Source organism: Podarcis vaucheri (assembly GCF_965113315.1).
Source record: "Podarcis vaucheri genome assembly, chromosome: 12".
NCBI classification, from domain to species: domain Eukaryota; kingdom Metazoa; phylum Chordata; class Lepidosauria; order Squamata; family Lacertidae; genus Podarcis; species Podarcis vaucheri.
The window spans coordinates 8,221,852-8,243,267 of NC_138750.1; the positions used below are offsets into that span (position 1 = coordinate 8,221,852).

Consider the following 21,416-nt stretch of genomic DNA (forward strand, 5'->3'; position numbering starts at 1 on the left):
GAAATCACCAATTCAGAGCTGACTGTTCTGGCTGGAGCACTGTGTTCCATCCATCGCCCTTCACGCCGGCATCGGAATCATGGCTTCACTTGTGCCTCTACCGCCGTTTGCGCCAGCATCTGAATCATGGGACTCCTACCTCGCTCGGTTCGACTGCTACCTCCAAGCCAACGAGCTGACAGCAGTATCAAAGGATCGGAAGCGGGGCCTATTCCTCAGCCTCTGTGGGCCTGAGGTGTTTGAGACGGCCCGAGCATTGGTTGCGCCTGAAGCAGTCCAGGAAACACCATGGGACACGATCCAAGAGAAGCTCCGCAGCCACTACGCACCAAAGCCGTCCAAGATTGCTGCCTGCCATGCGTTCTACCACCGGAACCAGGCAGAGGGGGAGTCAATCAACAACTACACCACCGCCCTGCGACAGGCTGCAATGCACTGTGAGTTCCGAGACTTAGACGATGCCCTGATGGATCGAATCGTCTGCGGGGTCCGGGACATCCATCTGCAACGGCGTCTCCTAGCCAAGCCAGATCTCACGCTACAGAAAGCCATTGAGGAGGCTGTGGCCTCAGAAGCTGCTGAACGCTCCGCTCAGGAGATCCGCAAGTCCAGCAGCCCGCGTCTTGCTAGGGAGCCAGTTCCGGTGCATCATGAAGAGGCCAGCAGTGATGAGGCATCCTCCAGTGAAGACGATGATGTGCACCAGACAAAGCGGGAGCGCAGGAAGTTCCAACAGAACTCCAAGGGCCAACCGGAATGTGCTGGCTGCGGAGGCAACCATTCCCGTGCCAAGTGTCGATTCAGAGACGCCATCTGTAGGAAGTGTTCCAGAAGGGGCCACATTGCTAAGGTCTGCCGATCGGCTCCATCTGACACCCCCCCTTCATCAACTCGCAAATCCAAGTCTTCACTCCAGTCGGCCAAGGGAAGTTGTTTCGCTCTCACCAACTGCCGCTGCCCGTCTGGAACCACAATTGGCCAAACCGACTCGTCGACGCGACGCAAGCTGAACGTCACGGTGCTCATTGAAGGAGCTCCATGTGACATGGAGATCGACACCGGGTCTGCCCTGTCCATCGTGTCATGGAGCACCCTCAAAAGACTGGTACCCAGAGTGTCCAAAAGGCAACTCGACTCTCACCGCGTACACCTGAGAGACTACCAGGGAAACGACATTCCCGTGGTAGGCGTTGGCCGGTTCCGGATCGCCTTCAAGGATTTTTCGGGCCTGCTCCGGTTGGTGGTGGTCGAAGGTCAGCGGCCAAGCCTCCTAGGGCTAGACTGGTTTGATGCCCTCGGCCTGGAAAACACCGGCATCAACTGCATCTCTAACGCAGAGACTGAGGGTCTGGTCAAAGACTTTGCCGAGGTTTTTGACGGCACCTTGGGGCAATATACAGGTACGCCCATCTCCTTTAGCCTTGATCCACAAGTCGCCCCCATCAAGCTAAAGCCACGCCGGGTTCCCTTTGCTCTCAAGGCTAAGGTGGACGAACAACTGGACAAACTGATCGCCCAAGGAGTTTTGGAGCCGGTTGACCACGCAAAGTGGGAAACCCCCATCGTCACGCCTGTCAAGCCAGATGGGTCGGTGAGAATCTGCGCTGACTACAAGTGCACGATTAACAAGGCACTTCAGCAGCACGCTTATCCGGTTCCTGTTGTCCACCACCTGCTGCATTCCCTGGGTGAGGGTAAGGTCTTCGCTAAGCTGGACCTTGCCCAAGCCTATCAACAACTGCCTGTCGATGATGCCACTGCTGAGGCCCAGACGATCGTCACCCACCGGGGGGCATTCCGTTGCCGCCGGTTGCAGTTCGGGGTGAGTGTGGCTCCTGGCATCTTCCAAAGCCTTATGGAGCGTCTCCTGCAAGGGCTTCCGGGCGTGGTACCATATTTTGATGACGTCTTGGTGTCTGCAGACTCACACCAGCAGCTGTTCGAGCGCCTCCGTGCCGTGCTGACCAGGTTCCAGGAGGCCGGGCTCAAGGTAAAGAGGGAGAAGTGCCAGATTGCCGTTTCACAGGTAGAGTTCCTGGGCTATCTTATCGATGCCTCCGGCCTTCATCCAACCACATCCAAGATCCGCGCTATCCAGCAGGCCCCCACCCCAAAAAACAAAACGGAGTTGCAGGCATTCCTGGGGCTGCTGAACTTTTATAACATGTTCCTGCCCCACAAAGCCACAGTGGCTGAGCCTCTTCACCGACTCCTTAGCACTAAGACGCCTTGGGCCTGGGGTCATCGGGAGATGGCGGCCTTCAACGCGGTCAAGGCTCTCCTTTCTTCAGACAGTGTGCTGGTACAGTACAGTGAATCCAGGCCGCTGGTCCTTGCCTGCGACGCCTCACCTTTTGGCATCGGTGCTGTCCTTAGTCACCGTTTTCCAGATGGAAGAGAAGCACCGCTCGCCTACTTTTCCAGGACACTATCTCCGACGGAACGGAATTACAGCCAGCTCGACAAGGAGGCATTGGCACTTGTGGCTGGAGTGAAGAGGTTCCATGAATACCTCTATGGCAGGACTTTTGACCTCATCACTGACCACAAGCCACTCCTGGGCCTCCTCGCCGGTGATCGTCCAACTCCACCGGTCCTCTCACCACGCATGCTGCGATGGACTGTTTTCCTGGCTGCCTACCACTACCGGCTCATCCATCGCCCGGGGAAATCGATGGGCCATGCCGATGCCCTCAGCCGTTGCCCTCTTCCAGCATTTGTGGAAGACCCGGCTCCAGCTTCATCGCTCCTTCTGATTGAGGATCTTCCGACAGCGCCTGTATCGGCTGCCACTGTGGCCTCCGCGTCTGCCCAGGATCGCACCATCAGCCGGGTGCTCAACTGGGTGTGGAGGGGGTGGCCACAAGGGCCTTTTGCATCGGAGTTCCAGCCCTTCGCAACCAGACAACATGAACTCTCAGCTCATCGCGGCTGTCTGCTGTGGGGAGACCGGGTCGTGATTCCCCAGGGACTCCGTCAGCGCGTCCTGGAGGCTCTGCACGTTGGCCACCCGGGAATTGTCAAAATGAAGGCGTTGGCTCGGTGTTACGTCTGGTGGCCTAATATGGACGATGCCATCACTGCCTGGGTGTCCGCCTGCCAAGCGTGCCAAGAGTCGAGGCCTGCACCACCGGCAGCTAAGGGACACACCTGGGAGACGCCAAAGACACCCTGGTCGAGGGTGCACATCGATCTGGCTGGCCCCTTTCACGGCCGGACCTTTATGGTAGTGGTGGACGCCTATTCCAAATGGCTGGAGGTCGCCCTGATGCCCTCCACCACTACCGAAGCTGTCATCCGGGTGCTGCGAGGCCTGTTTGCAACGCATGGGTGTCCTGATGTCCTGGTCTCTGACAACGGACCGCAGTTCATGTCAGGCACGTTTGAGCGGTATCTTTTGGGACTGGGCATCCGCCATGCCCTAACGGCACCTTTTCATCCATCCAGCAACGGGCAAGCAGAAAGAATGGTGCGCTCGACAAAAGAGGCACTGGCGCGCCTGGATCGGGGAGACTGGCATGAGCGGGTCGCCGAATACTTGTTCGTGCAACACATCACCCCTCATGCGGCCACAGGGAGGAGCCCTGCTGAACTGCTTATGGGCCGCCGCCTCAGGTCACCGCTCGACCGGCTACACCCAGACTTTGCCGTGGCTGAACCCCCAGGCTGTGCCAACGCACCACGGTCATTTGTCCCAGGAAACCAGGTCTTTGCCCGGAACTATGTGGGGGACATCCCTTGGGTGCCAGCCACAGTAGTGGGAGTCACTGGACCTCGCTCATACCAGGTGGCACTCGAAGACGGACGCTTGTGGCGACGGCACATAGACCAGCTTAGGCGCAGGGTTGGGGACTTGGACACTACCGAGGTGCCCCCAACTGCGCTTGCGGCTCCGGAAGAGACACGTACAGATGGCGAGGCCCCACCTACACCTCCCTCGCAAACTGCCAGCGTGGAGCCGAACCAAGCCGTTTCAGAACAGACTCAGACCACTCCACTTGCGGAGGCTCCCCCCACAGCAGCGGATCCAGGGGAGTTGGTTCCAACGCCACCTAGGGTCGCACCACAGCCTCAGCGAGAACTGTGTGGCCCTCCGGACTTGGCTACCAGTCCCCGGCGGTCTGGCAGAGTTTCCAAGCGCCCAACTTATTTAAAGGACTATGTTGTTGGACAGGTATCACTGTTGGTCTAAGTAGGGGAAATGTAACCGATATGCTTTTGTGCCTAATTGAACCATTACGCGTAGTGCTGTATATAAGGAACCCATTACGATTGTAACTAACGCCTTATCTCGGTGGGGAGGGGTGTTATGTAGTGTAGTTTCACCCTGGGCCAACAGGGGGATACTGTATATAGTTTTCACTCAGGTCTGTAGATAGTTTTCACTCAGGTCCGCGTCCGTTATTTTAGGCGGGAACTCTGAGCTGTTATGGTTACAATGTTGACAGCCGGCTGACTATAAATACAGGCCGGCTGAGCTGTTCGCAGTCAGTTTATTTCCAGCTTACCAGAATAAAAGAGCTACTTGAAGAGATCGCTGTGCCGGCTGCTATGTCAACCCACAACTTAACAGTTACCCTTGTAAATGCAGAACAAAACTGCAGAAAGTTGACTACACCAATGTTATGTTACTGGTTGTAATTTGCCTCGTGGCAGTTTTTACCACTGGCTATGAGAATAGTCTTTTGAATTCTGGTGCTGGAGGAGACTCTTGAGTCCCATTGACTGCAAGAAGATCAAACCTACCCATTCTTAAGGAAATCAGCCCTGAGTGTTCACTGGAAGGACAGATCTTGAAGCTGAGGCTCCAATACTTTGGCCACCTCATGAGAAGAGAAGACTCCCTGGAAAATACCCTGATGTTGGGAAAGATTGAGGGCACAAGGAGAAGAGGATGACAGAGGACGAGATGGTTGGACAATGTTCTCGAAGCTACAAACATGAGTCTGACCAAACTGCAGGAGGCAGTGGAAGACAGGAGTGTCTGGCGTGCTCTGGTCCATGGGGTCACAAAGAGTCGGACACGACTAAACAACAACAACAACAACAACAACATGAGAATAGCCTTACATAGGCACTCAGTACTAGATATATTCAAGCAAACAATTGGGCAATACTGTAATGCAAGAAAATCTTGTGCCATGGAGTGTTCCTGTTCAGGATTCCAGCCAGTCAAGGAGGCCCAGTCCGCTCCTCTTCATATTCCCATGCCCCGGGTTTCTGTTGTTCTCTTCCCCTGGATTCTGTTTTGCACCCTTTTGGGACAACCCCCCTCCCCCAAATCTGTACTTCTGCAAACTTTGGGGTTTCCTCAAACATTCTAATATCTCCCTCCTGTGGAAGATCTGAATTCTATCCATTGTCTTGTCTGTTTCATGTAAAGCTCTTTGCTTCTCATAAAGTATACGAAATGCTGTTACATTTCCAGGTCTGCCTGTTTAGGTGACCAGGGCAATTGCTAGTCTACAAATGCTAGGATACCCAGTTGATAAAGAGTGGTTTACAATTCTTTTAACTAATAAATTAATAAGAAGTTGTGTAGTCTAGGACTCCTAGGGCCATGAATCAGGAAATCACAATTCATATTTTACAGCTTAAGCCTGTTTGGTGACCGTAGGCAAGCAATTATCTCCCAACCGCAGGCTCCCATCTGCAATATTGCATTTAATATTACAGATCTATTTTGCAGGGTTGATGCAAGGATGCAAAATAATGTGAGATACAACATAATGAGATAACAGATGCAACATATTTTGAATGCTCTGTAATGAAGTATAAAATAATTGTGATTGGTACTAGTAACCAGGCGACTGCTAACTACAAATTTTTGTGACTAAATTTGGCTGAGTCAGAGGAGAGAATTGTCCCATGTCTTAAAGGGGCCTGTATTTTGATGGAATTACCTTGTGTTTTGCAAAAAAAGAAAATCAGTCAATGCTTTCCCTCCTACTCTCGGTGTGAGATAACATTCTTGGCTGTTTTAAGAAGCAAAAGCTCTTCAATGTCCACATATTTTCATGTATATATATTGGCATTAGTGCTTTGTGTCTGAGAGGGAATGTAAAGCAGTGGTGTCAGATCTCTGTGGCTCGTTCCAGTGGTTTTAAGATTGCACATTGCAGTTATGGAAAGCAGAGCACTGGAGGAATAACATTGCAGTGCTGCAGATGTTTAATGATGGGTTTCAACTGACCTACAAGCTCCTTGATTATATGACATCAGTTTGGTTTCACATTTCATAGTGCAATTTATTTAGGCTTTTACAGAAAACGAAGACCTCAGACTGCTCCTTGGTAGCTGGCAGTGGCCACAAAACTGGGAGATGCAATACATGAACTCATGTTACTGGGTAGAAATTAAGTTCCTCTTGTTTTGCTTCCTTTTCAGGAAGCAGAGGAATATCAGAACACACTTTCCCCATTCCTTTTTTCTCTTAGGGGCGTGAGCACTGATGTCTTTGGTAAATTCTATTTGTACACTTACGGGTAGAGAACAAACAAATGAAACACCCTTAGTTCTAGTTTCCAAGCAGAACCAGTGCAAACCCAGAATCCATCAGGGTATAAACAGTATATACATATATATTCACATATATTCACATACACATATATTCACAGTAGTCTCGTATCTTCCCAGCACATGGAGGGGAAAGTTCTTTCTTAAGTTTCCCTCTTTGCTCTGGTAAGCTTCCTGCGCTGCCATTTTGTGCATATGGCTTGTATGCACAGAGAGCAGCTCTCGTTTTGCTTTGGGGTAAAGAACATCCCATGGGCACCGTGAAAAGGTCCACTGGCAGCAAACAACAATTCCATGCCACAAATTGCAGCCTTTATGTGCAATTACATCTGCAGAGGAGAGGTTGTATCCTTTTAATCTGGAGTCAAACTGCTTTTGAATATAAAGCATCAACCAGGAGCCCTGTTCCTGTCTAAGCCCATTGGAAGTTGCTGTATACTGAGTTCAACCACTGGTTCATCTAACTGGACTACTGACTACTTAACTACTGCAGGGGTGAGGAACTTCAGGCTCGGGAGGCTGGATGTGAGCATGTGGCCCTCCAAACCTCTCTTACCTGGCCCTTGAGAGTTTTTGCCTGGCTGGAACTCTTGCTTACCTGGAGGGATGGTAGAGAGAAGTGTATGAGTGTTTATGGAAAATAGGCAACTGTAGAAAGATAATACTGATGTTCACTGCATGACCCACTTTGCTTCTGGCCTTCCTAACGTTGGCATCCGGACCCTGGAAAATTGCATAGAAGGGAACACAGTTCTTGGGGCTTAAAAATGTTCCCAGCCCTACAAATGGCAAGGGGAAAGAAAGAAAAAGCCTCAGACCAAGTTAAGTAGAATTTTTTTATTAAAATGGGATAGAACTCTGGCACAAATGGCGTATATAGTGAAAGGGTTTAGTCTCAAATGCTGGCATTGTGGTCAGGAAAAAGGACTATATTCACACACATGGTGGGAATGTAATCTGGTTAAGGAATATTGGGAAAAGATTATAAAGGTAATTTCTGGATTATTTCAAATAAACATAGAAAGTAATAGGGATTTGTTATTTTCGGGAATACTGGGAAATAACAATGTAAAAAGTAATAAGCAAGAGTTGTACAAGATTATGATTCTAGCTGGAATGGCAGTTATTGCTTTGGGATGGAAAGAAAAGGCCAAATGGAATATGGAAAAATGGAATGATTATGTGTTTGAATACGTACAATCAGAAATATTTGCACAGATAGTGGCAGAGGATAGATGGGAAAACAAATGCCAAAGAATGGATTTTGTTATGTAAGCCCTTTTTCAGAAACCATATATATTAATGCTATGTAGGTATGCATTGTGGTATGAATGAATTGTGTTTTGTATTCTTTGTTTATAGAATATATATAATAATGTTACGTTACTAAGCAAATTTAATAAAACAGTTTAAAAAAAAGACCAAGTTCATGGCAGAATGGTGCAGCCTATAAGCAGAATAAAAATCGTCCTTGCAGCACAAATATACAGTCCCTGTCTGTCTTGAGCACGGATTAATGGCATTGTAAAAACCTGTGTTCTTCTAGTGAAAATGCACACATATGAACAAGACAGAGAACAGGGGACGTTGTACAGCATATAAAATCTTTTGGCTAGTTTGATTCCTGATGTTGTGCTATTTTCCCTTGATTGTGTTGGATAATCTGGCCTTTTCTCTTTGGTGGGCTGCATAGTACGACTTTATTCTGTGCTGCACCACAGTTACTAAGAGGAGAAGGTTTCCTTTGTTGTATAAATGTTGTTGTTTAACCTGCCGGAAGAAAAGCAGTACATTAACAGAAAAAGGTTTCCTACGCCCCGAAAATCAATCAGTTTTCTTCTCTATAAGATGGAGGACTTAAATTGCCTCTTGGCAGATATCCATGCTCCTCCCCATCTTCCGGTCCATTTGATGCATGTGCAGATTAGAAACCCAAACAGTTGTTGGGAAGCCACTGTGACAGAGTTGACTAAACAAGATTCACAGGGAGAGACTTGATGTATGAGTTAGTCATGTCCATGGAGTCTTGAACCTTCAGTGTAGCTTGGAAACGTTTTTGGGATGGGCTTGACTTTAAGTGCTCCTGTTAATCAAGGGGTTCTGCCCTAAATGTAGAGTCATAGGGAAGGTATCCCAATACACTTAGGTAAAGCAAGTCTTTTATTGAGAGTATACTTTCTTGTAGCTACTGATTTAGATCCAAACTAAGTTGAAATTAGTCCATCGAAATAATTGATTACTCATTGATTTCTGTAGGAGCCAAGTGCAATCAGCTTACTTTGGATCCAACCCACTGCTGGTAACTCCACACAACAGCACTGTACACGTAAATTTTCATGTACAGTAGGAAGCACCTGACGATTGCTGTAAATTCAGTTTTTTCTTTCATGATTTATACACCTCGAAGAGCCTCAATTATGGATGTCTGACATTTGGAATTTTCTTTTCCAGAACCGTAATGAAATTAAAAATGGAGCAATACTTCGATTAACTACATCACCAGTAAGTTACTGATACGTTCACATTCCTTCGATTTTCTTGTTTTCCCCAATACTATATGATTCCTTTGATTTGATTTTACATTATGTTCATAGAAAGGGGCCCTTACCTATAGGTTGGTGATCCTATACTTCCATTAATTCAGAAGAGGGGAATTACACATATTTTTTAAAGTATCTCACAGTTTATTATTATTATTATTATTATTAAATTTTATGTGTAGAAAGTGGATTTTTTTATGTCAATCAGGCAATGTGGAGAGTTTCTGATTCTCAGTCAGCACTCTTGGAAGCAGTGCTTAGGGCATGATGACATTCCTCTTCATTCTCCTTCATTTATGTGCTCATCTCAGCAAGGCAGTGAGATTCATAGCATAGCCACCATGTCCCCTTGTTCATTGAAATATCACACCAGCATAAGATTCCCATTGCAGTCATGTACATCAATCAGAACAAAGTCCTATTTAGTTCGGTGGGTCTCGCTTCTAGGTAAGATTGCAGCCTCAAAATATGTTCATAAATGGGATTGACTGACATAATACTATTGAGCTTTTCCCTGCCTTCATTCTAATACGTCTTAAGACAACATCATTACAAAATTATCGCTTGCTTTTTAAACGGTTGGCAGAATTGCAGTTTTGCGAGTCTGCACCATTACACATGCAACTTGTTCATTTGGTTCATTTGCTCTATTTGTAAATTTCATGTAATTATTTATTATACTAGTGCCTCCCCCCTTTCAGAAACCTGCAGGCAAACTCGGTTTCCTAGGTTACAGCAAGTACTGGCTGAATTTTCTCATTTTCTTTACTCTTTCTGTTCTTCCTCTGATTCATTCCTCTTTAATACCTCAAAAGCTATCTCCATCCATCCCCCATATAAATTTATCAGATTTTATTTTAACAGGCTACTTCGTATTTGTACATTTCAGCCCTATACCCCGGTGACGCCCCTGTACAGGCAGCTGCCTTTATTTGCCTGGGGCTTCCGTTTCTGACTCTCACACGTTTCTGCAGAACGTTCCTATGTGAACCCTATTATGCCACACCGATGTTCTGCTCTCATCTGGGTCCAAAAGGAGCCGTGTGTCTGTGATCGTGTGTCAATTGGACGCGCCTAAAATGGTCACTGCCTCTAATCGCAAACTTGTTGTGAAGAGCTCCATGTGGAGCCTTTGTCCTTACTGGTTTCTTTGCCTCTTCCAAAGAGTTGACCTTGCATGGAAAAGTAGAAAGCGATGCTCCAAAACCTTGTATCTCTTCTACCTCAACAGCATTGCTCACCCCAAATCAATTTATTTTACAACATTAAAATTATTAAAGCTGAAGGCCATGGCTTACAGCAAAAAGATTTCTGCTGTAAAAAAAAAATCAATGGGAAAAAAATCAATGTAGCATTTTTTAAGAGAAGCCATTTCAGTGGGTTCTTCAGTTGCATGGTGAATATGGTATTACAGAAACCCCACAATATTTGGATTATATTTCCCCCACTCTCATCCTACAAAGGGTGTTGAGAAAGGAAGCATCACAAACATTGCAATATGCCCATCTAGCATTAGATATGTGTAGAGTTTCTAAATGCCATATATCATATTGTTCCTTCTGACATGTATCGTCCAGACTGTCTGACTTTTCTTTTCTCTCTCTCTTTTTTAAAAAAGAAATTTGCAGTTTTAAAACAGTTGCAAAATTATGAGGGGCATAGAGGATTGTCGATGGCTCACAGGTCCTAGCCACTGGCTGCTAATTACAGCTGGCTTTTTCCTGGCTGAACTTGAAAAACCTACAGTAAAAACCAAGTTTTTTCAAAACTTGCCCCATGGCAGACAAGATGTGCATGCAATTGAGGGCAGTGACAGAGGGCTATCAAACCTCTTTTTTAAAAGAGACGTTTGATAGATGTTATGATGTTTAATCATCACATTTAACTCACAGAAAGAATCCCTCACATTGTTACTTGTCTTATGTACAAGTACCAGTGCAAATTAGCTGGTTCTTTTTAGTTGTAGGATAACTCTGCATGCTAAAAGATGTCAAATCCACTTGTTTGGTGAATTGCCACATATTTTATGCTGACAAACCAACCATTTGGTATTTGGCTCTAACTGTACGGAAAGGAAGTTTAGAAATAAAAGCTGCAGCAGATGTTGACCCACTAAAAATACTATTTTAACCTACTTTATGACCTTGGACAAATCTGTTACTCTGTCCTTCAGTTAATTCCTTTTCAATAATTATTTGGAAACATTTACCACTGAGGTTTCAGTGACTACATTTGTTCAGTGCTTTGGACATGCAAAACCTAATTGCAGAGGTTTATTATATAAGCCCTAACCAATTTTGCTAATGCCTGAGCAGAAAGGCCAAAAACTTAACTACACTTCAACACATAATGTACTTACTTGTTTCCAGTAATCCAGTGCTTTAAGAAAGTTTAAGCTTCTCAGCGAGTGAAATGGAGTTGTTTTGGACAAAATGACAGCGTGAAGCAGATTACTTTTCATTGGTTCGTTAAGTGTAAAGTGTGATGAATTAGGCTGTTCATTGTTCCTTGCCTTTTTGGCTACAGGAGATCAGCCATGCGGCGGCAGCCCATATAAATAGCAAGGATGTGACTAATTTATCTGCATAACATGACAGGAGATAACACTGTTGTATTTCATTAGCTTCTGTCACAGGACCATGTTGGAGGCATGCTGTAGCAGTGTTAGAGCAATACCATTTTCCCTTTTAAATGGATATGTTAACTCTCTCCCCAATTTTTTGTCAGTTTTTGTTTAAATGATATATTAGGGCAAGGGTCGCCAACATTTTGGAGCCTACAGGCACATTTGGGAACTAGCGAAACACTACAACAAACCACATAGAGCAGCCTTCGTTGGTGGCTTCTCCCAGATTTTGGAACTCCTTCCCTTGTCCTTCTACCGGCGGGAGAAGACCACCTTATTCCGACAGGTTTTTGGGAAGCTGGCTGCTTTTTAACAAAAGGGCTAGTGCCATGTTGTTTTTATTGTAATTATTGGCATGGTTTTAATAGATTTTATATGTGTAGTTTTAATTTTATCAGTGTTTAGGTTTTTTTGATAGTTTGTTTTTCTCCGTTTTTAGCTGTTCTTATTTTATCTGTAAGCCGCCTTGAGTCCCGTCAGAGGAGAAGGTGGGGTGTAAACAAACAAACAAACAAACAAAAAAACAAACAAACATTAAATGAATTAAAAGTCCAAACCTCCTAACTAGCAAATCAGTACGCCACACAATTCCCTTTGAATTCTACCTCAGTTTGTTTATTTTGTTTCTTGAACTTTTTGTGAGTCATCTGATGCTACGTCATGAAGTAGCTGTCACTGGCCGCACTGAGATAAACAATAAACCATGGTTCAACAAGACATGAATTAGCATATTCTCATTGCAGGCTCATATCTTCATCCAGTGTGGCTGAGAGGATGTGTTTAGAAACTTCTGCTACCTGCATGGGCAAGGTGGTGCAGAGATCTTACCAGAGGATGTCAAGGAATGACTTTCGGCATGTGTAGCATTTGTTCTAGCATTGAGCAGTTCTCAGTAGGAATAACCCAGGAATAACATACCTTCAGTTGCCAATGCTCTGGTGACTTCTAGATTAGATTACTGCAGTGCATTGCATGTGGGGCTGCCCCTGAAGACAGTTCAGAAACTGCAGCTGGTGTAAAATTCAGTGGGCAGATTTCTAATTTGGATCAAGTAGTCCCGCTTGGACTACTGCAATGCGCTCTACGTGGGGCTACCTTTGAAGGTGACTCGGAAACTACAACTAATCCAGAATGCGGCAGCTAGACTGGTGACTGGGGGTGGCCACCGAGACCATATAACACCGGTCTTGAAAGACCTACACTGGCTCCCAGTACGTTTCCGAGCACAATTCAAAGTGTTGGTGCTGACCTTTAAAGCCCTAAACGGCCTCGGTCCAGTATACCTGAAGGAGCGTCTCCACCCCCATCATTCTGCCCGGACGCTGAGGTCCAGCACCGAGGGCCTTCTGGCGGTTCCCTCATTACGAGAAGCGAAGCTACAGGGAACCAGGCAGAGGGCCTTCTCGGTAGTGGCGCCCGCCCTGTGGAACGCCCTTCCAGCAGATGTCAAAGCGATAAACAACTACCTGACATTCAGAAGACATCTTAAGGCAGCCCTGTTCAGGGAAGTTTTTAACGTGTGATATTTTACTGTATTTTCGGTTTTTATGGAAGCCGCCCAGAGTGGCTGGGGAGGCCCAGCCAGATGGGCGGGGTATAAATAATAAATTATTATTATTATTATTATTATTATTATTATCAGATGTTCTGAGCATATTGCACCAATTCCTGCACTGCTGCTGCTCAGTTTCCTGGCTCAATTCAAAGTGCTGATTTTGACCTATAAAGCCTTATGCTCTTTGCGACGCAAGTATGTCGAGCACCGCCTCCCCCTTTGTGAACCCAGCTGAATTCTGAGGTTTTCATCAAGCCCATATCTATGAGCTGCATCTGAGGAAGGCGAGGAGAGCAGCTACATGAGAAGGGGCCTTTTTAGTGGTGGCTTCCAGCCTGTGGAACCTGTTAGTGGAGCTTTCCCACTTGTCCTCCCTACTGTATTCCGGGGTGAGCATTTTAGGAACATTTTAAAATTGCGCTTCCTTTTTAATTCGGCTTTTGATTGATTTTATCTGTGTGCATTTTCATTTACGACACCGCTTACTGTTTAAAACAACTTGACAATTCAACAAGGAATAATAATTTATGTGAGCAGTCTTGCAGGAGGCCATTCACAGTTTCAAACCGGAATGGGGTCCCTCGGCTCACTCTGCCTCCCAGTGCTATGTCGCTGCTCTTACTCCGGCCTTCACACAGTTGTCTTGAAGGGAACCAGGATGCATGAATAAACTGCACGTGCTCAGGGGTCTCACCTAACTGGGACACCCAGTCGTTTGGTGCTCCTAAACAGGAGCATCGGCTTGTGGGTAGCTGTTCTTTTGCAGACAGCTGTGTGCAACAGCAGGCTGAGTTTGCACTATGATGTGGAATCGGGGTGGATGGCCTGAGAAGCAGTGCCCTGTTCCATCTTGAAACTGTGTGCCCTGTGTGAGAGTAATGGACAAGCAGAGCCGTATCCTGTACGTAATTGACTTCTCCGTCTAAATATGCTAAGATGTATGCTGCTTTGGCCCTGAAAGCTCGCTCACTGTCCTGTTTAAGCTAACAAACTTGTCCATCTGCCTTGCTCTCCTAAGGTGTTGCAGCAGAAAGGGCAGCAAAATCCAGCCAAATCAGAGACACATTTAAGGCATCATAGAGGCCTTTTGAAGGGACGCGGATGGCGCTGTGGGTTAAACCACAGAGCCTAGGACTTGCCGATCAGAAGGTTGGCGGTTCGAATCCCCGCGACGCGGTGAGCTCCCGTTGCTCGGTCCCTGCTCCTGCCAACCTAGCAGTTCGAAAGCACATCAAAGTGCAAGTAGATAAAAAGGTACCACTCCGGCGGGAAGGTAAACGGGTATCCGGGCGCTGCTCTGGTTCGCCAGAAGCGGCTTAGTCATGCTAGCCACATGACCCGGAAGCTGTACGCCAGCTCCCTCGGCCAATAAAGCTAGATGAGTGCTGCAATCCCAGAGTCGGCCACAACTGGACCTAATGGTCAGGGGTCCCTTTACCCTTTACCTATGTCATTACTGGGACGGGGGTGGTGCTGCGGGTTAAACCACAGAGCCTAGGACTTGCTGATCAGAAGGTTGGCGATTCGAATCCCCGCGACTGGGTGAGCTCCCATTGCTCGGTCCCTGCTCCTGCCAACCTAGCAGTTCGAAAGCACGACAAAGTACAAGTAGATAAAAAGGTACCGCTCCGGCGGGAAGGTAAACAGCGTTTCCGTGCGCTGATCTGGTTCGCCAGAAGCGGCTTAGTCATGCTGGCCACATGACCCGGAAGCTGTACGCCGGCTCCCTCGGCCAGTAAAGCGAGATGAGCGCCGCAACCCCAGAGTCGTCCGTGACTAGACCAAATGGTCAGGGGTCCCTTTACCTTTAGAGGCCTTTTGAGAAGGGATGTTTTACCCATTTCCTCCTCCCTGTCTGACCAGGATAGTATAATTCATTCCAAACATCAGCCCGCCTTTGCACTTATCTCACAACAAAGAAGTGTTTCAATAAGATGAATATTTTCTTGTAGGTTTTTTTTTTTTAAGTAGTGCTGGCTTCTTGGTAACCAGAATTATCATGGCCTAATGAGCTGTACTCCCTGCTGTCCTGGCATTTATCGACCAGAAATTGCAGAGAGTTCTTTGGAAACTGCTCATAGCACATGTCCTGTAGGTGTCATTTCTAATGACACAATGAGAGAGAGGGAGGGAGAATTGGGGCAGAGGCACTGTATTCCATATGAGCGCATATAAAGCACTATGGCAACAGGAGCCAGGACCAGTGAAGGCGCCACACTGAGAGAAGCCTTTCCCCCCATCCATCAGTCGTGATAGCAGGCAGTGTCACCTCGGCTAGTTGCCATGTGAGACAACTAACAGTATTTTTGTGAAAAGAAACTATTTGTTTAATCTGTGATCACGATAAATATGCTCTGTCTTTATTGAAGCTTGCTAAACTAAAGTTAGGGGTGAATGTGATCCCACTGCCTGCAGATGTCTGTGGAGTGTTTCAGATTTCAAAACAGTGTTTGTTTGTTGTTTTTTACATGTATATCCCATGCTTCTTTAAAAGTACTCAAGGTGGCGTACAGTAAACAAATTTAAACAAGACACAGTATTAAAAGCCCAGTGCAAATGCAACCATCTTAAAATACTACGATTAAAAAAGAGAGGCAGTTCCAGCATAAAACCGTTTAAAGACCATAGTCTACAAAAAGTGGCTGAAATAATGCACTCTCTGCCAACCATATAAAGCCCAGCAGTGAAGGAGGAAGGTGGACTTTCCTTTGAAGGTGTTCTAGATCAGAGGTTGCCACAAATGAAAGGCCCTGTTTCTGGAAGCTACATGCCATATTTCTGGTGGTGTGGGGAGCCGAATCAGGACCTCACATGATGATGAGTGAAACTGCTCCAGGAAGGCTTATATAGAGGAAGGTGATTCTTATGGTATTTTGGCCCCAGGTATCTTTATGGCTTTAAAGATCAAAAGCAGCACCTTGAATTGGTACCAGAAATGATTTGGCAAGTAGTGCAGCTGGTACAAGATCTTTCAAATTTGATCCAGTTGGTGGAACTCTGGCCAGAAGTCTTGCAGCTGCATCAGAAAGTCAGAGCTTCCAAACTCTTCTCAAGGGCAGTCCAGGCACATGGAGCTCATTAGAGTATTCTAATCTGTAGGTGACTGACGCATGAAATAACTGATGAAAAGTCTGCCATCTTCCTTCCAAATAGTTCACAGACAGTGATGGTAGGAACTTCAGCACCCTGAAGCGTTTCCAAATCAAGGAATACTCTGGGAATCATAGTAGCGTGATACGAAAGCATCAGTTACTATTCATTTGGTGCTTTTTACTAAGTGCTCAAAGTGCTTTGCACACATTGTCTCAGCATCCCTTACAACTGCTTTGTAAGGTGGGCGATGGCTGGATCTGAGATCCAGTGCAGGCTCCTTCTAGCAGGGGAGGAGGGAGAGCCAATTATTGCAGATAGCTCCCTTCCCCCTGCACTCCCCTTGACAGTCCCAGGGGGCACAAAGGTTTGCGGGGGGGGGGGGGAATTGGCAAAAGGTACTTTCCCCATGAGCAGGACTCTGTTCAGTGAACATCCCCGCAGTGGAAGCTTAGTTAGAATCCAAGCCATTCATTCCACAGTATTAGCTTTAAGGTAGTTAATGAGGCAAAAGAAGAAGCATTTTTATCAAGAAGTGCCCATGCAGGAAAACAGGGCTGTTGTTTCTAATGCGTAAAGGTAAAGGTACCCCTGCCCGAACGGGCCAGTCTTGACAGACTCTGGGGTTTGTGCGCCCATCTCACATCTATTGGCCGGGGGCCAGCGCTGTCCGAAGACACTTCCGGGTCACGTGGCCAGCGTGACAAAGCTGCATCTGGCGAGCCAGCGCAGCACACGGAACGCCGTTTACCTTCCCGCTGGTAAGCGGTCCCTATTTATCTACTTGCACCCGGGGGTGCTTTCGAACTGCTAGGTTGGCAGGCGCTGGGACCGAACGACGGGAGCGCACCCCGCCGCGGGGATTCGAACCGCCGACCTTTCGATCGGCAAGCCCTAGGCGCTGAGGCTTTAACCCACAGCGCCACCCGCGTCCTTCTAATGCGTAGTGGCATTTAAATTAATGTTATTATTAACTGCTGTAAAAAAAGGCTTCTGTGCCCACATAGGATTTTTTCCCCCTAAAGCAGAACTTTGTTCTTGGATAAATAGGAAATAGATTGTTACCTTCCCTCTCTCATTCTCCACTGCGTGGACTTAGGCAGCTCACTAGTTTATAACAAAAAGGCTTAAAAAGAGATGCCACTGCGAAGTTGCTGAGCTGGAATTCATTTGCAGATCCGACACTATCTGACTTCTGCTCAGCACAGGTTGGGAGGAAGAGCTCAGCTAGAAAATAATTTTCCATTGTTAAGTGTTTGTGCGCATTGCTATTTTTGCTTTGCCAGTTCATAGCGATCACACCCACTCCGATTGAATTGTACATCCTTTTCAGTGGACCTTGTTTACGCTGAACTCAGCAGAGTAATGTGCCACACCTCTCCCTTGCATTGATGGACCTTCTGGTCTCAGTTTGTCATAACATCCCCAACTCTCCTGCCTGTGCCTTTGTGTACTTCTCTCTCTATGTAATAAAACGTAAGAATGTCACCACATGGTCCTCCTTGGAGGATATGTGGTGCCTCATCCTTTATTTGCGTGAAGTCAGGGCAGGGTAGGGAAGGAAGAGTGAATGAGGCTGCAGACAAGGGAGTGAAAACAAGAGGGGAAAGTTTAAAACAAGGACAGAAGTTTGAGTGAAGCAGGGATGGACAGATACTTAGACAGGGACGCGGACTTATAAAAAATATTGGGGGGGCCCGGGAAAGCTCGTGAAATGTAAATAAGCTCATGAATATGCAAATAAGCTCATGAATATGCAAATAAAGTGGCGCCGCCCCCTCGTGAGCGAATAGGGGAGAGCGTGCTGCTGCCTATTAATCAGCTCCGGAACAGCTGATATGCGGGAAACCTGGGGCTAGAGGCAGAAGCCCCCGCCCCCGGGGATTCCCCTGTTCTCGCGGGGGACGGCCGGGGCTCTCCAGCTAGGGCGCGCGGCTGGCTGGCTGGCTGGGGAGGGAGCAGGTGGGGAGGAGGCGGGGGACGGCGGCAAGGGCGCCCGAGATTATTGGGGGGGCTGAGCCCCCCCAAAATTTTTTTTGAGGGGGCTCAAGCCCCCTCAAGCCCCATGGAGTCGGCGCCTATGTACTTAGAGGGGGAAAGTGGTCATTTTAAACAACAGCAGAGATTTGAATAAAGCAAGAATCTGGGTACACTGCGGGGGAAAGTGATGATTTTAAACAATGGTAATGACTTTAGAAGAGTAAGTAGGGAGTGACACTGAGTGGGGGAGAGTGGCAATTTTTAATAAGGTTTGAATACAGGGGGAAGGGAGTTTGGAAAGGCCACGTTGTGTTCGCTTTTTGGTGTTAGCTTTTGTGTGTACACATCTCTCTTATTTCTCCTTTGTTAAAACTATTTTTTAAACAAAAAACCATCAGCGTTTCTTGACCTCTACATTACTCTGCTGTTGTTTAAAATAGCCCCTTCCTTTTCCTTCCGGCGTTCCTCCCTTCTCGCTGCACTCAAACCTCTCCTTTTTCCATTCCTTAGCAGCCCCATGTGAAAAAGGACGCAGAGCCCCCAAATTTCCCATAGTACCTTCGCACAATGCATTTCACTCTTGGTACGACGCCGTCTTCAGATTCAGTGTAGCAATTGAGAACATAAATTTTCATCAACCGACCACCAAATAGGAAACAGGATGAAGCCTGGAAATGGGAGTGATCTGCATGCAAGAGAGAGTTGAAAAAAGGAAGGAGGGTGGAAAGGAAAAGGGAGTGAAGGTGAAAATGTGATAGTATTTAAACTTAACTAGTATTTTTTCTTCAGGTGTCTTCATTTATTAGTAACACTTGAAATTAAGGTCTGTCTTCCCCCCTCTCTCTCCCCTCCCCCCATTTATTCAATGTTCTGTCTTTGGTGAGGCCCAAACCGCCCTTCAGCTCCATGAGAGAATCCAGTCTTCTAGCATGGATGCCAAGTTGGAAGCACTGAAAGACCTAGCTAGTTATTCACGCGATATAACCTTTGCCCAAGAATTTATCAATCTAGACGGCATTTCGCTCCTGACGCAGATGGTGGAAAGTGGCACTGAGTGAGTATTTTAAAATATGCACATTTTCTTATTTGTTGCTTGGATAAGCTAGTAAAATTGTATTTGTTGTTCATTTAAAAGTAAGTCATGTTAGAAGCCACCATTTCTGCTTTTGTTCCTTGGAAAGGAATGAGTATTTCATGAGAGGCGAGTTAAGGAGAAGTAGATGGAGGAATGTTTGTATGTGTTATCGGCCACTAGAAGTCCTGAGATCCATTCATCACCTGATAGTCGTTCTTAAATAGTTACCACATGATGTTTTAAAAGTATAGGCAGTTTGGGGAATGTTAGAAAACCCTCAGAAATCCTGCAAGCTTTATAGTAAAAATGTATGGTTGGGTGGCGGGGGTGGGAAGTATGCAGGCACAATTCTGTGTTTCTACAAACTTCCAGTAGCTAAACCATGCTTCTTGCCTGAATTACAGCTGGAGCCACAATGCAGTCTTGCACCCAAAAGCTTTGCTTTTACAAGATGTAGGACTAGGGATGATGTGCCTTCTGGTAAGCTCCAGCCCTGTGTGCTGCTTGCATGATTTACGCATCATAATGTGGATCCTGACTGAACAAAGCAAACACAGTGTTGTGAGCTGGGCAGTGGTTCAGTGAGGAACCTCTACTTAAAGCAGATAATTCCACTTTTCTTTGGAGCAGTTAAGTATCTCAGTCAGTCTGATTTAGAGATGCAGCAGAATTACCTGCCCTGGAGGAGTCTGATTGGAAGCAAGGAAGGTCAGAGCACCATATCACTGAGAGAGGAAATGTGTAGACTCCTTTGTGTACATATTGTTAAACCTCCGTCTTTTTGATGAGCCAGATTTTTGTTTTTTTGTGTGGGAGGGATACCCACTTTGTGAGAATGAAAGCCCATATTTAATATTGCATCAAATTCAAAAGCTGTGGCTATATAACTAGCGTAGCATTCCAGAGTGTCTTAACAAAATCTGAATGTGTGGTTCATCACCGTTGAAAATACAGGTTTTAAAATGCATTTTTGACATTGATTTCAACTGAGTACTGTCAGCTTCAGTCGCTTGTTGTAAGAGGAAGGAAGGAGAGTTTCTCTTCCAGAGTCATTATATGCACCTGCTATCTCCTTTATGCTCCATCCAATTTGATGTGAAAGTCTCACTGTGGTTTCCATGTGCCCAGTGCAAATGGTAAGACCCATGCCAGTAGCAGTAATTCGTGGGGATGTGTGTTTGTGTGCGTTTGCGCATGCGCATGCACATGCCTTAACATACACAAAGCATGTGTTGCTGAGCAGCCATTAAGGGTAAATTTAGTTGCTGCAATAAATGTGCATGTGAGACCCATCCCACTTGTGTTGGAATCCCATGGAAGGGAGCAGACTCCCTTCTAGGAGGGCCAGCACAGATCTGGAGATGTTCACAGGGACTAGCTGATTTGCAGCTTCCTGCCTTTAGGGATGGGAAACGGTGCTCCCCCAGATGTTGTTGGACCCCAGCATTCAGCAGTCCCAGCCAGTATGGCCAGTGGTCAGGGGTGATGGGAGTTGTGGTCCAACATGGTGGTGGTGGTGGTAGGGCTACAGGTTCTCAGCAGCTCTTCCATAAGTGTGGAGTTACAGACCTACCTTCTTCCTGCTATTACGAGAATTCCCCTCCCCGCTTATGTAGGTCACAGTAGCCTTGGTAGCAGACAAAGAAGAAGTGTGCTGCACCTTTAATTCAGAGATGCGTGTGTCTCTTCTTCATGTGTTTGAAGGAAATTGTTCATGAGCTTGAATGAAGTGACTTGCACCAAGAGTTTTGCAGATAAATAATTCTTTTCCCTGCAGCATGTTTTAATTCTGCTAAGGACATTGCTGCAGTGGTTGCAAGGCTAAATAACAGGAGTCTTTCTCTCTCTCTTTGTGTGTGTACTGTATATGGAGCCATCATTATTGTGTTTTATGTTTTTATACATGACTAAGCCATTTTTCACCTTCTCACCCCTTGCCTTTTCCTGTAAGACCTATTACAGTTGTTAAGAGTCGTCAACAGGCTCATCTCAGCTATCTGCCAATCTCCCATTCCCACCACCCTTCTGAGTAAT

The 21,416-nt window shown here is 46.5% G+C and overlaps 1 protein-coding gene across 3 annotated transcripts in view; it reads left to right on the forward strand.

The window, feature by feature from the left end:
- The window catches only part of ELMO1 (engulfment and cell motility 1), a 334,285-nt gene that overhangs the window by 91,199 nt on the left and 221,670 nt on the right, over positions 1-21,416 (forward strand). For all 3 annotated transcript variants that reach the window (XM_082192827.1, XM_082192825.1, XM_082192826.1), the window contains exons 5-6: positions 8,968-9,018; positions 19,192-19,361. In XM_082192827.1, coding sequence (XP_082048953.1) covers positions 8,968-9,018; positions 19,192-19,361 — 221 coding nt within the window. The remainder of the gene's footprint in view (positions 1-8,967; positions 9,019-19,191; positions 19,362-21,416) is intronic.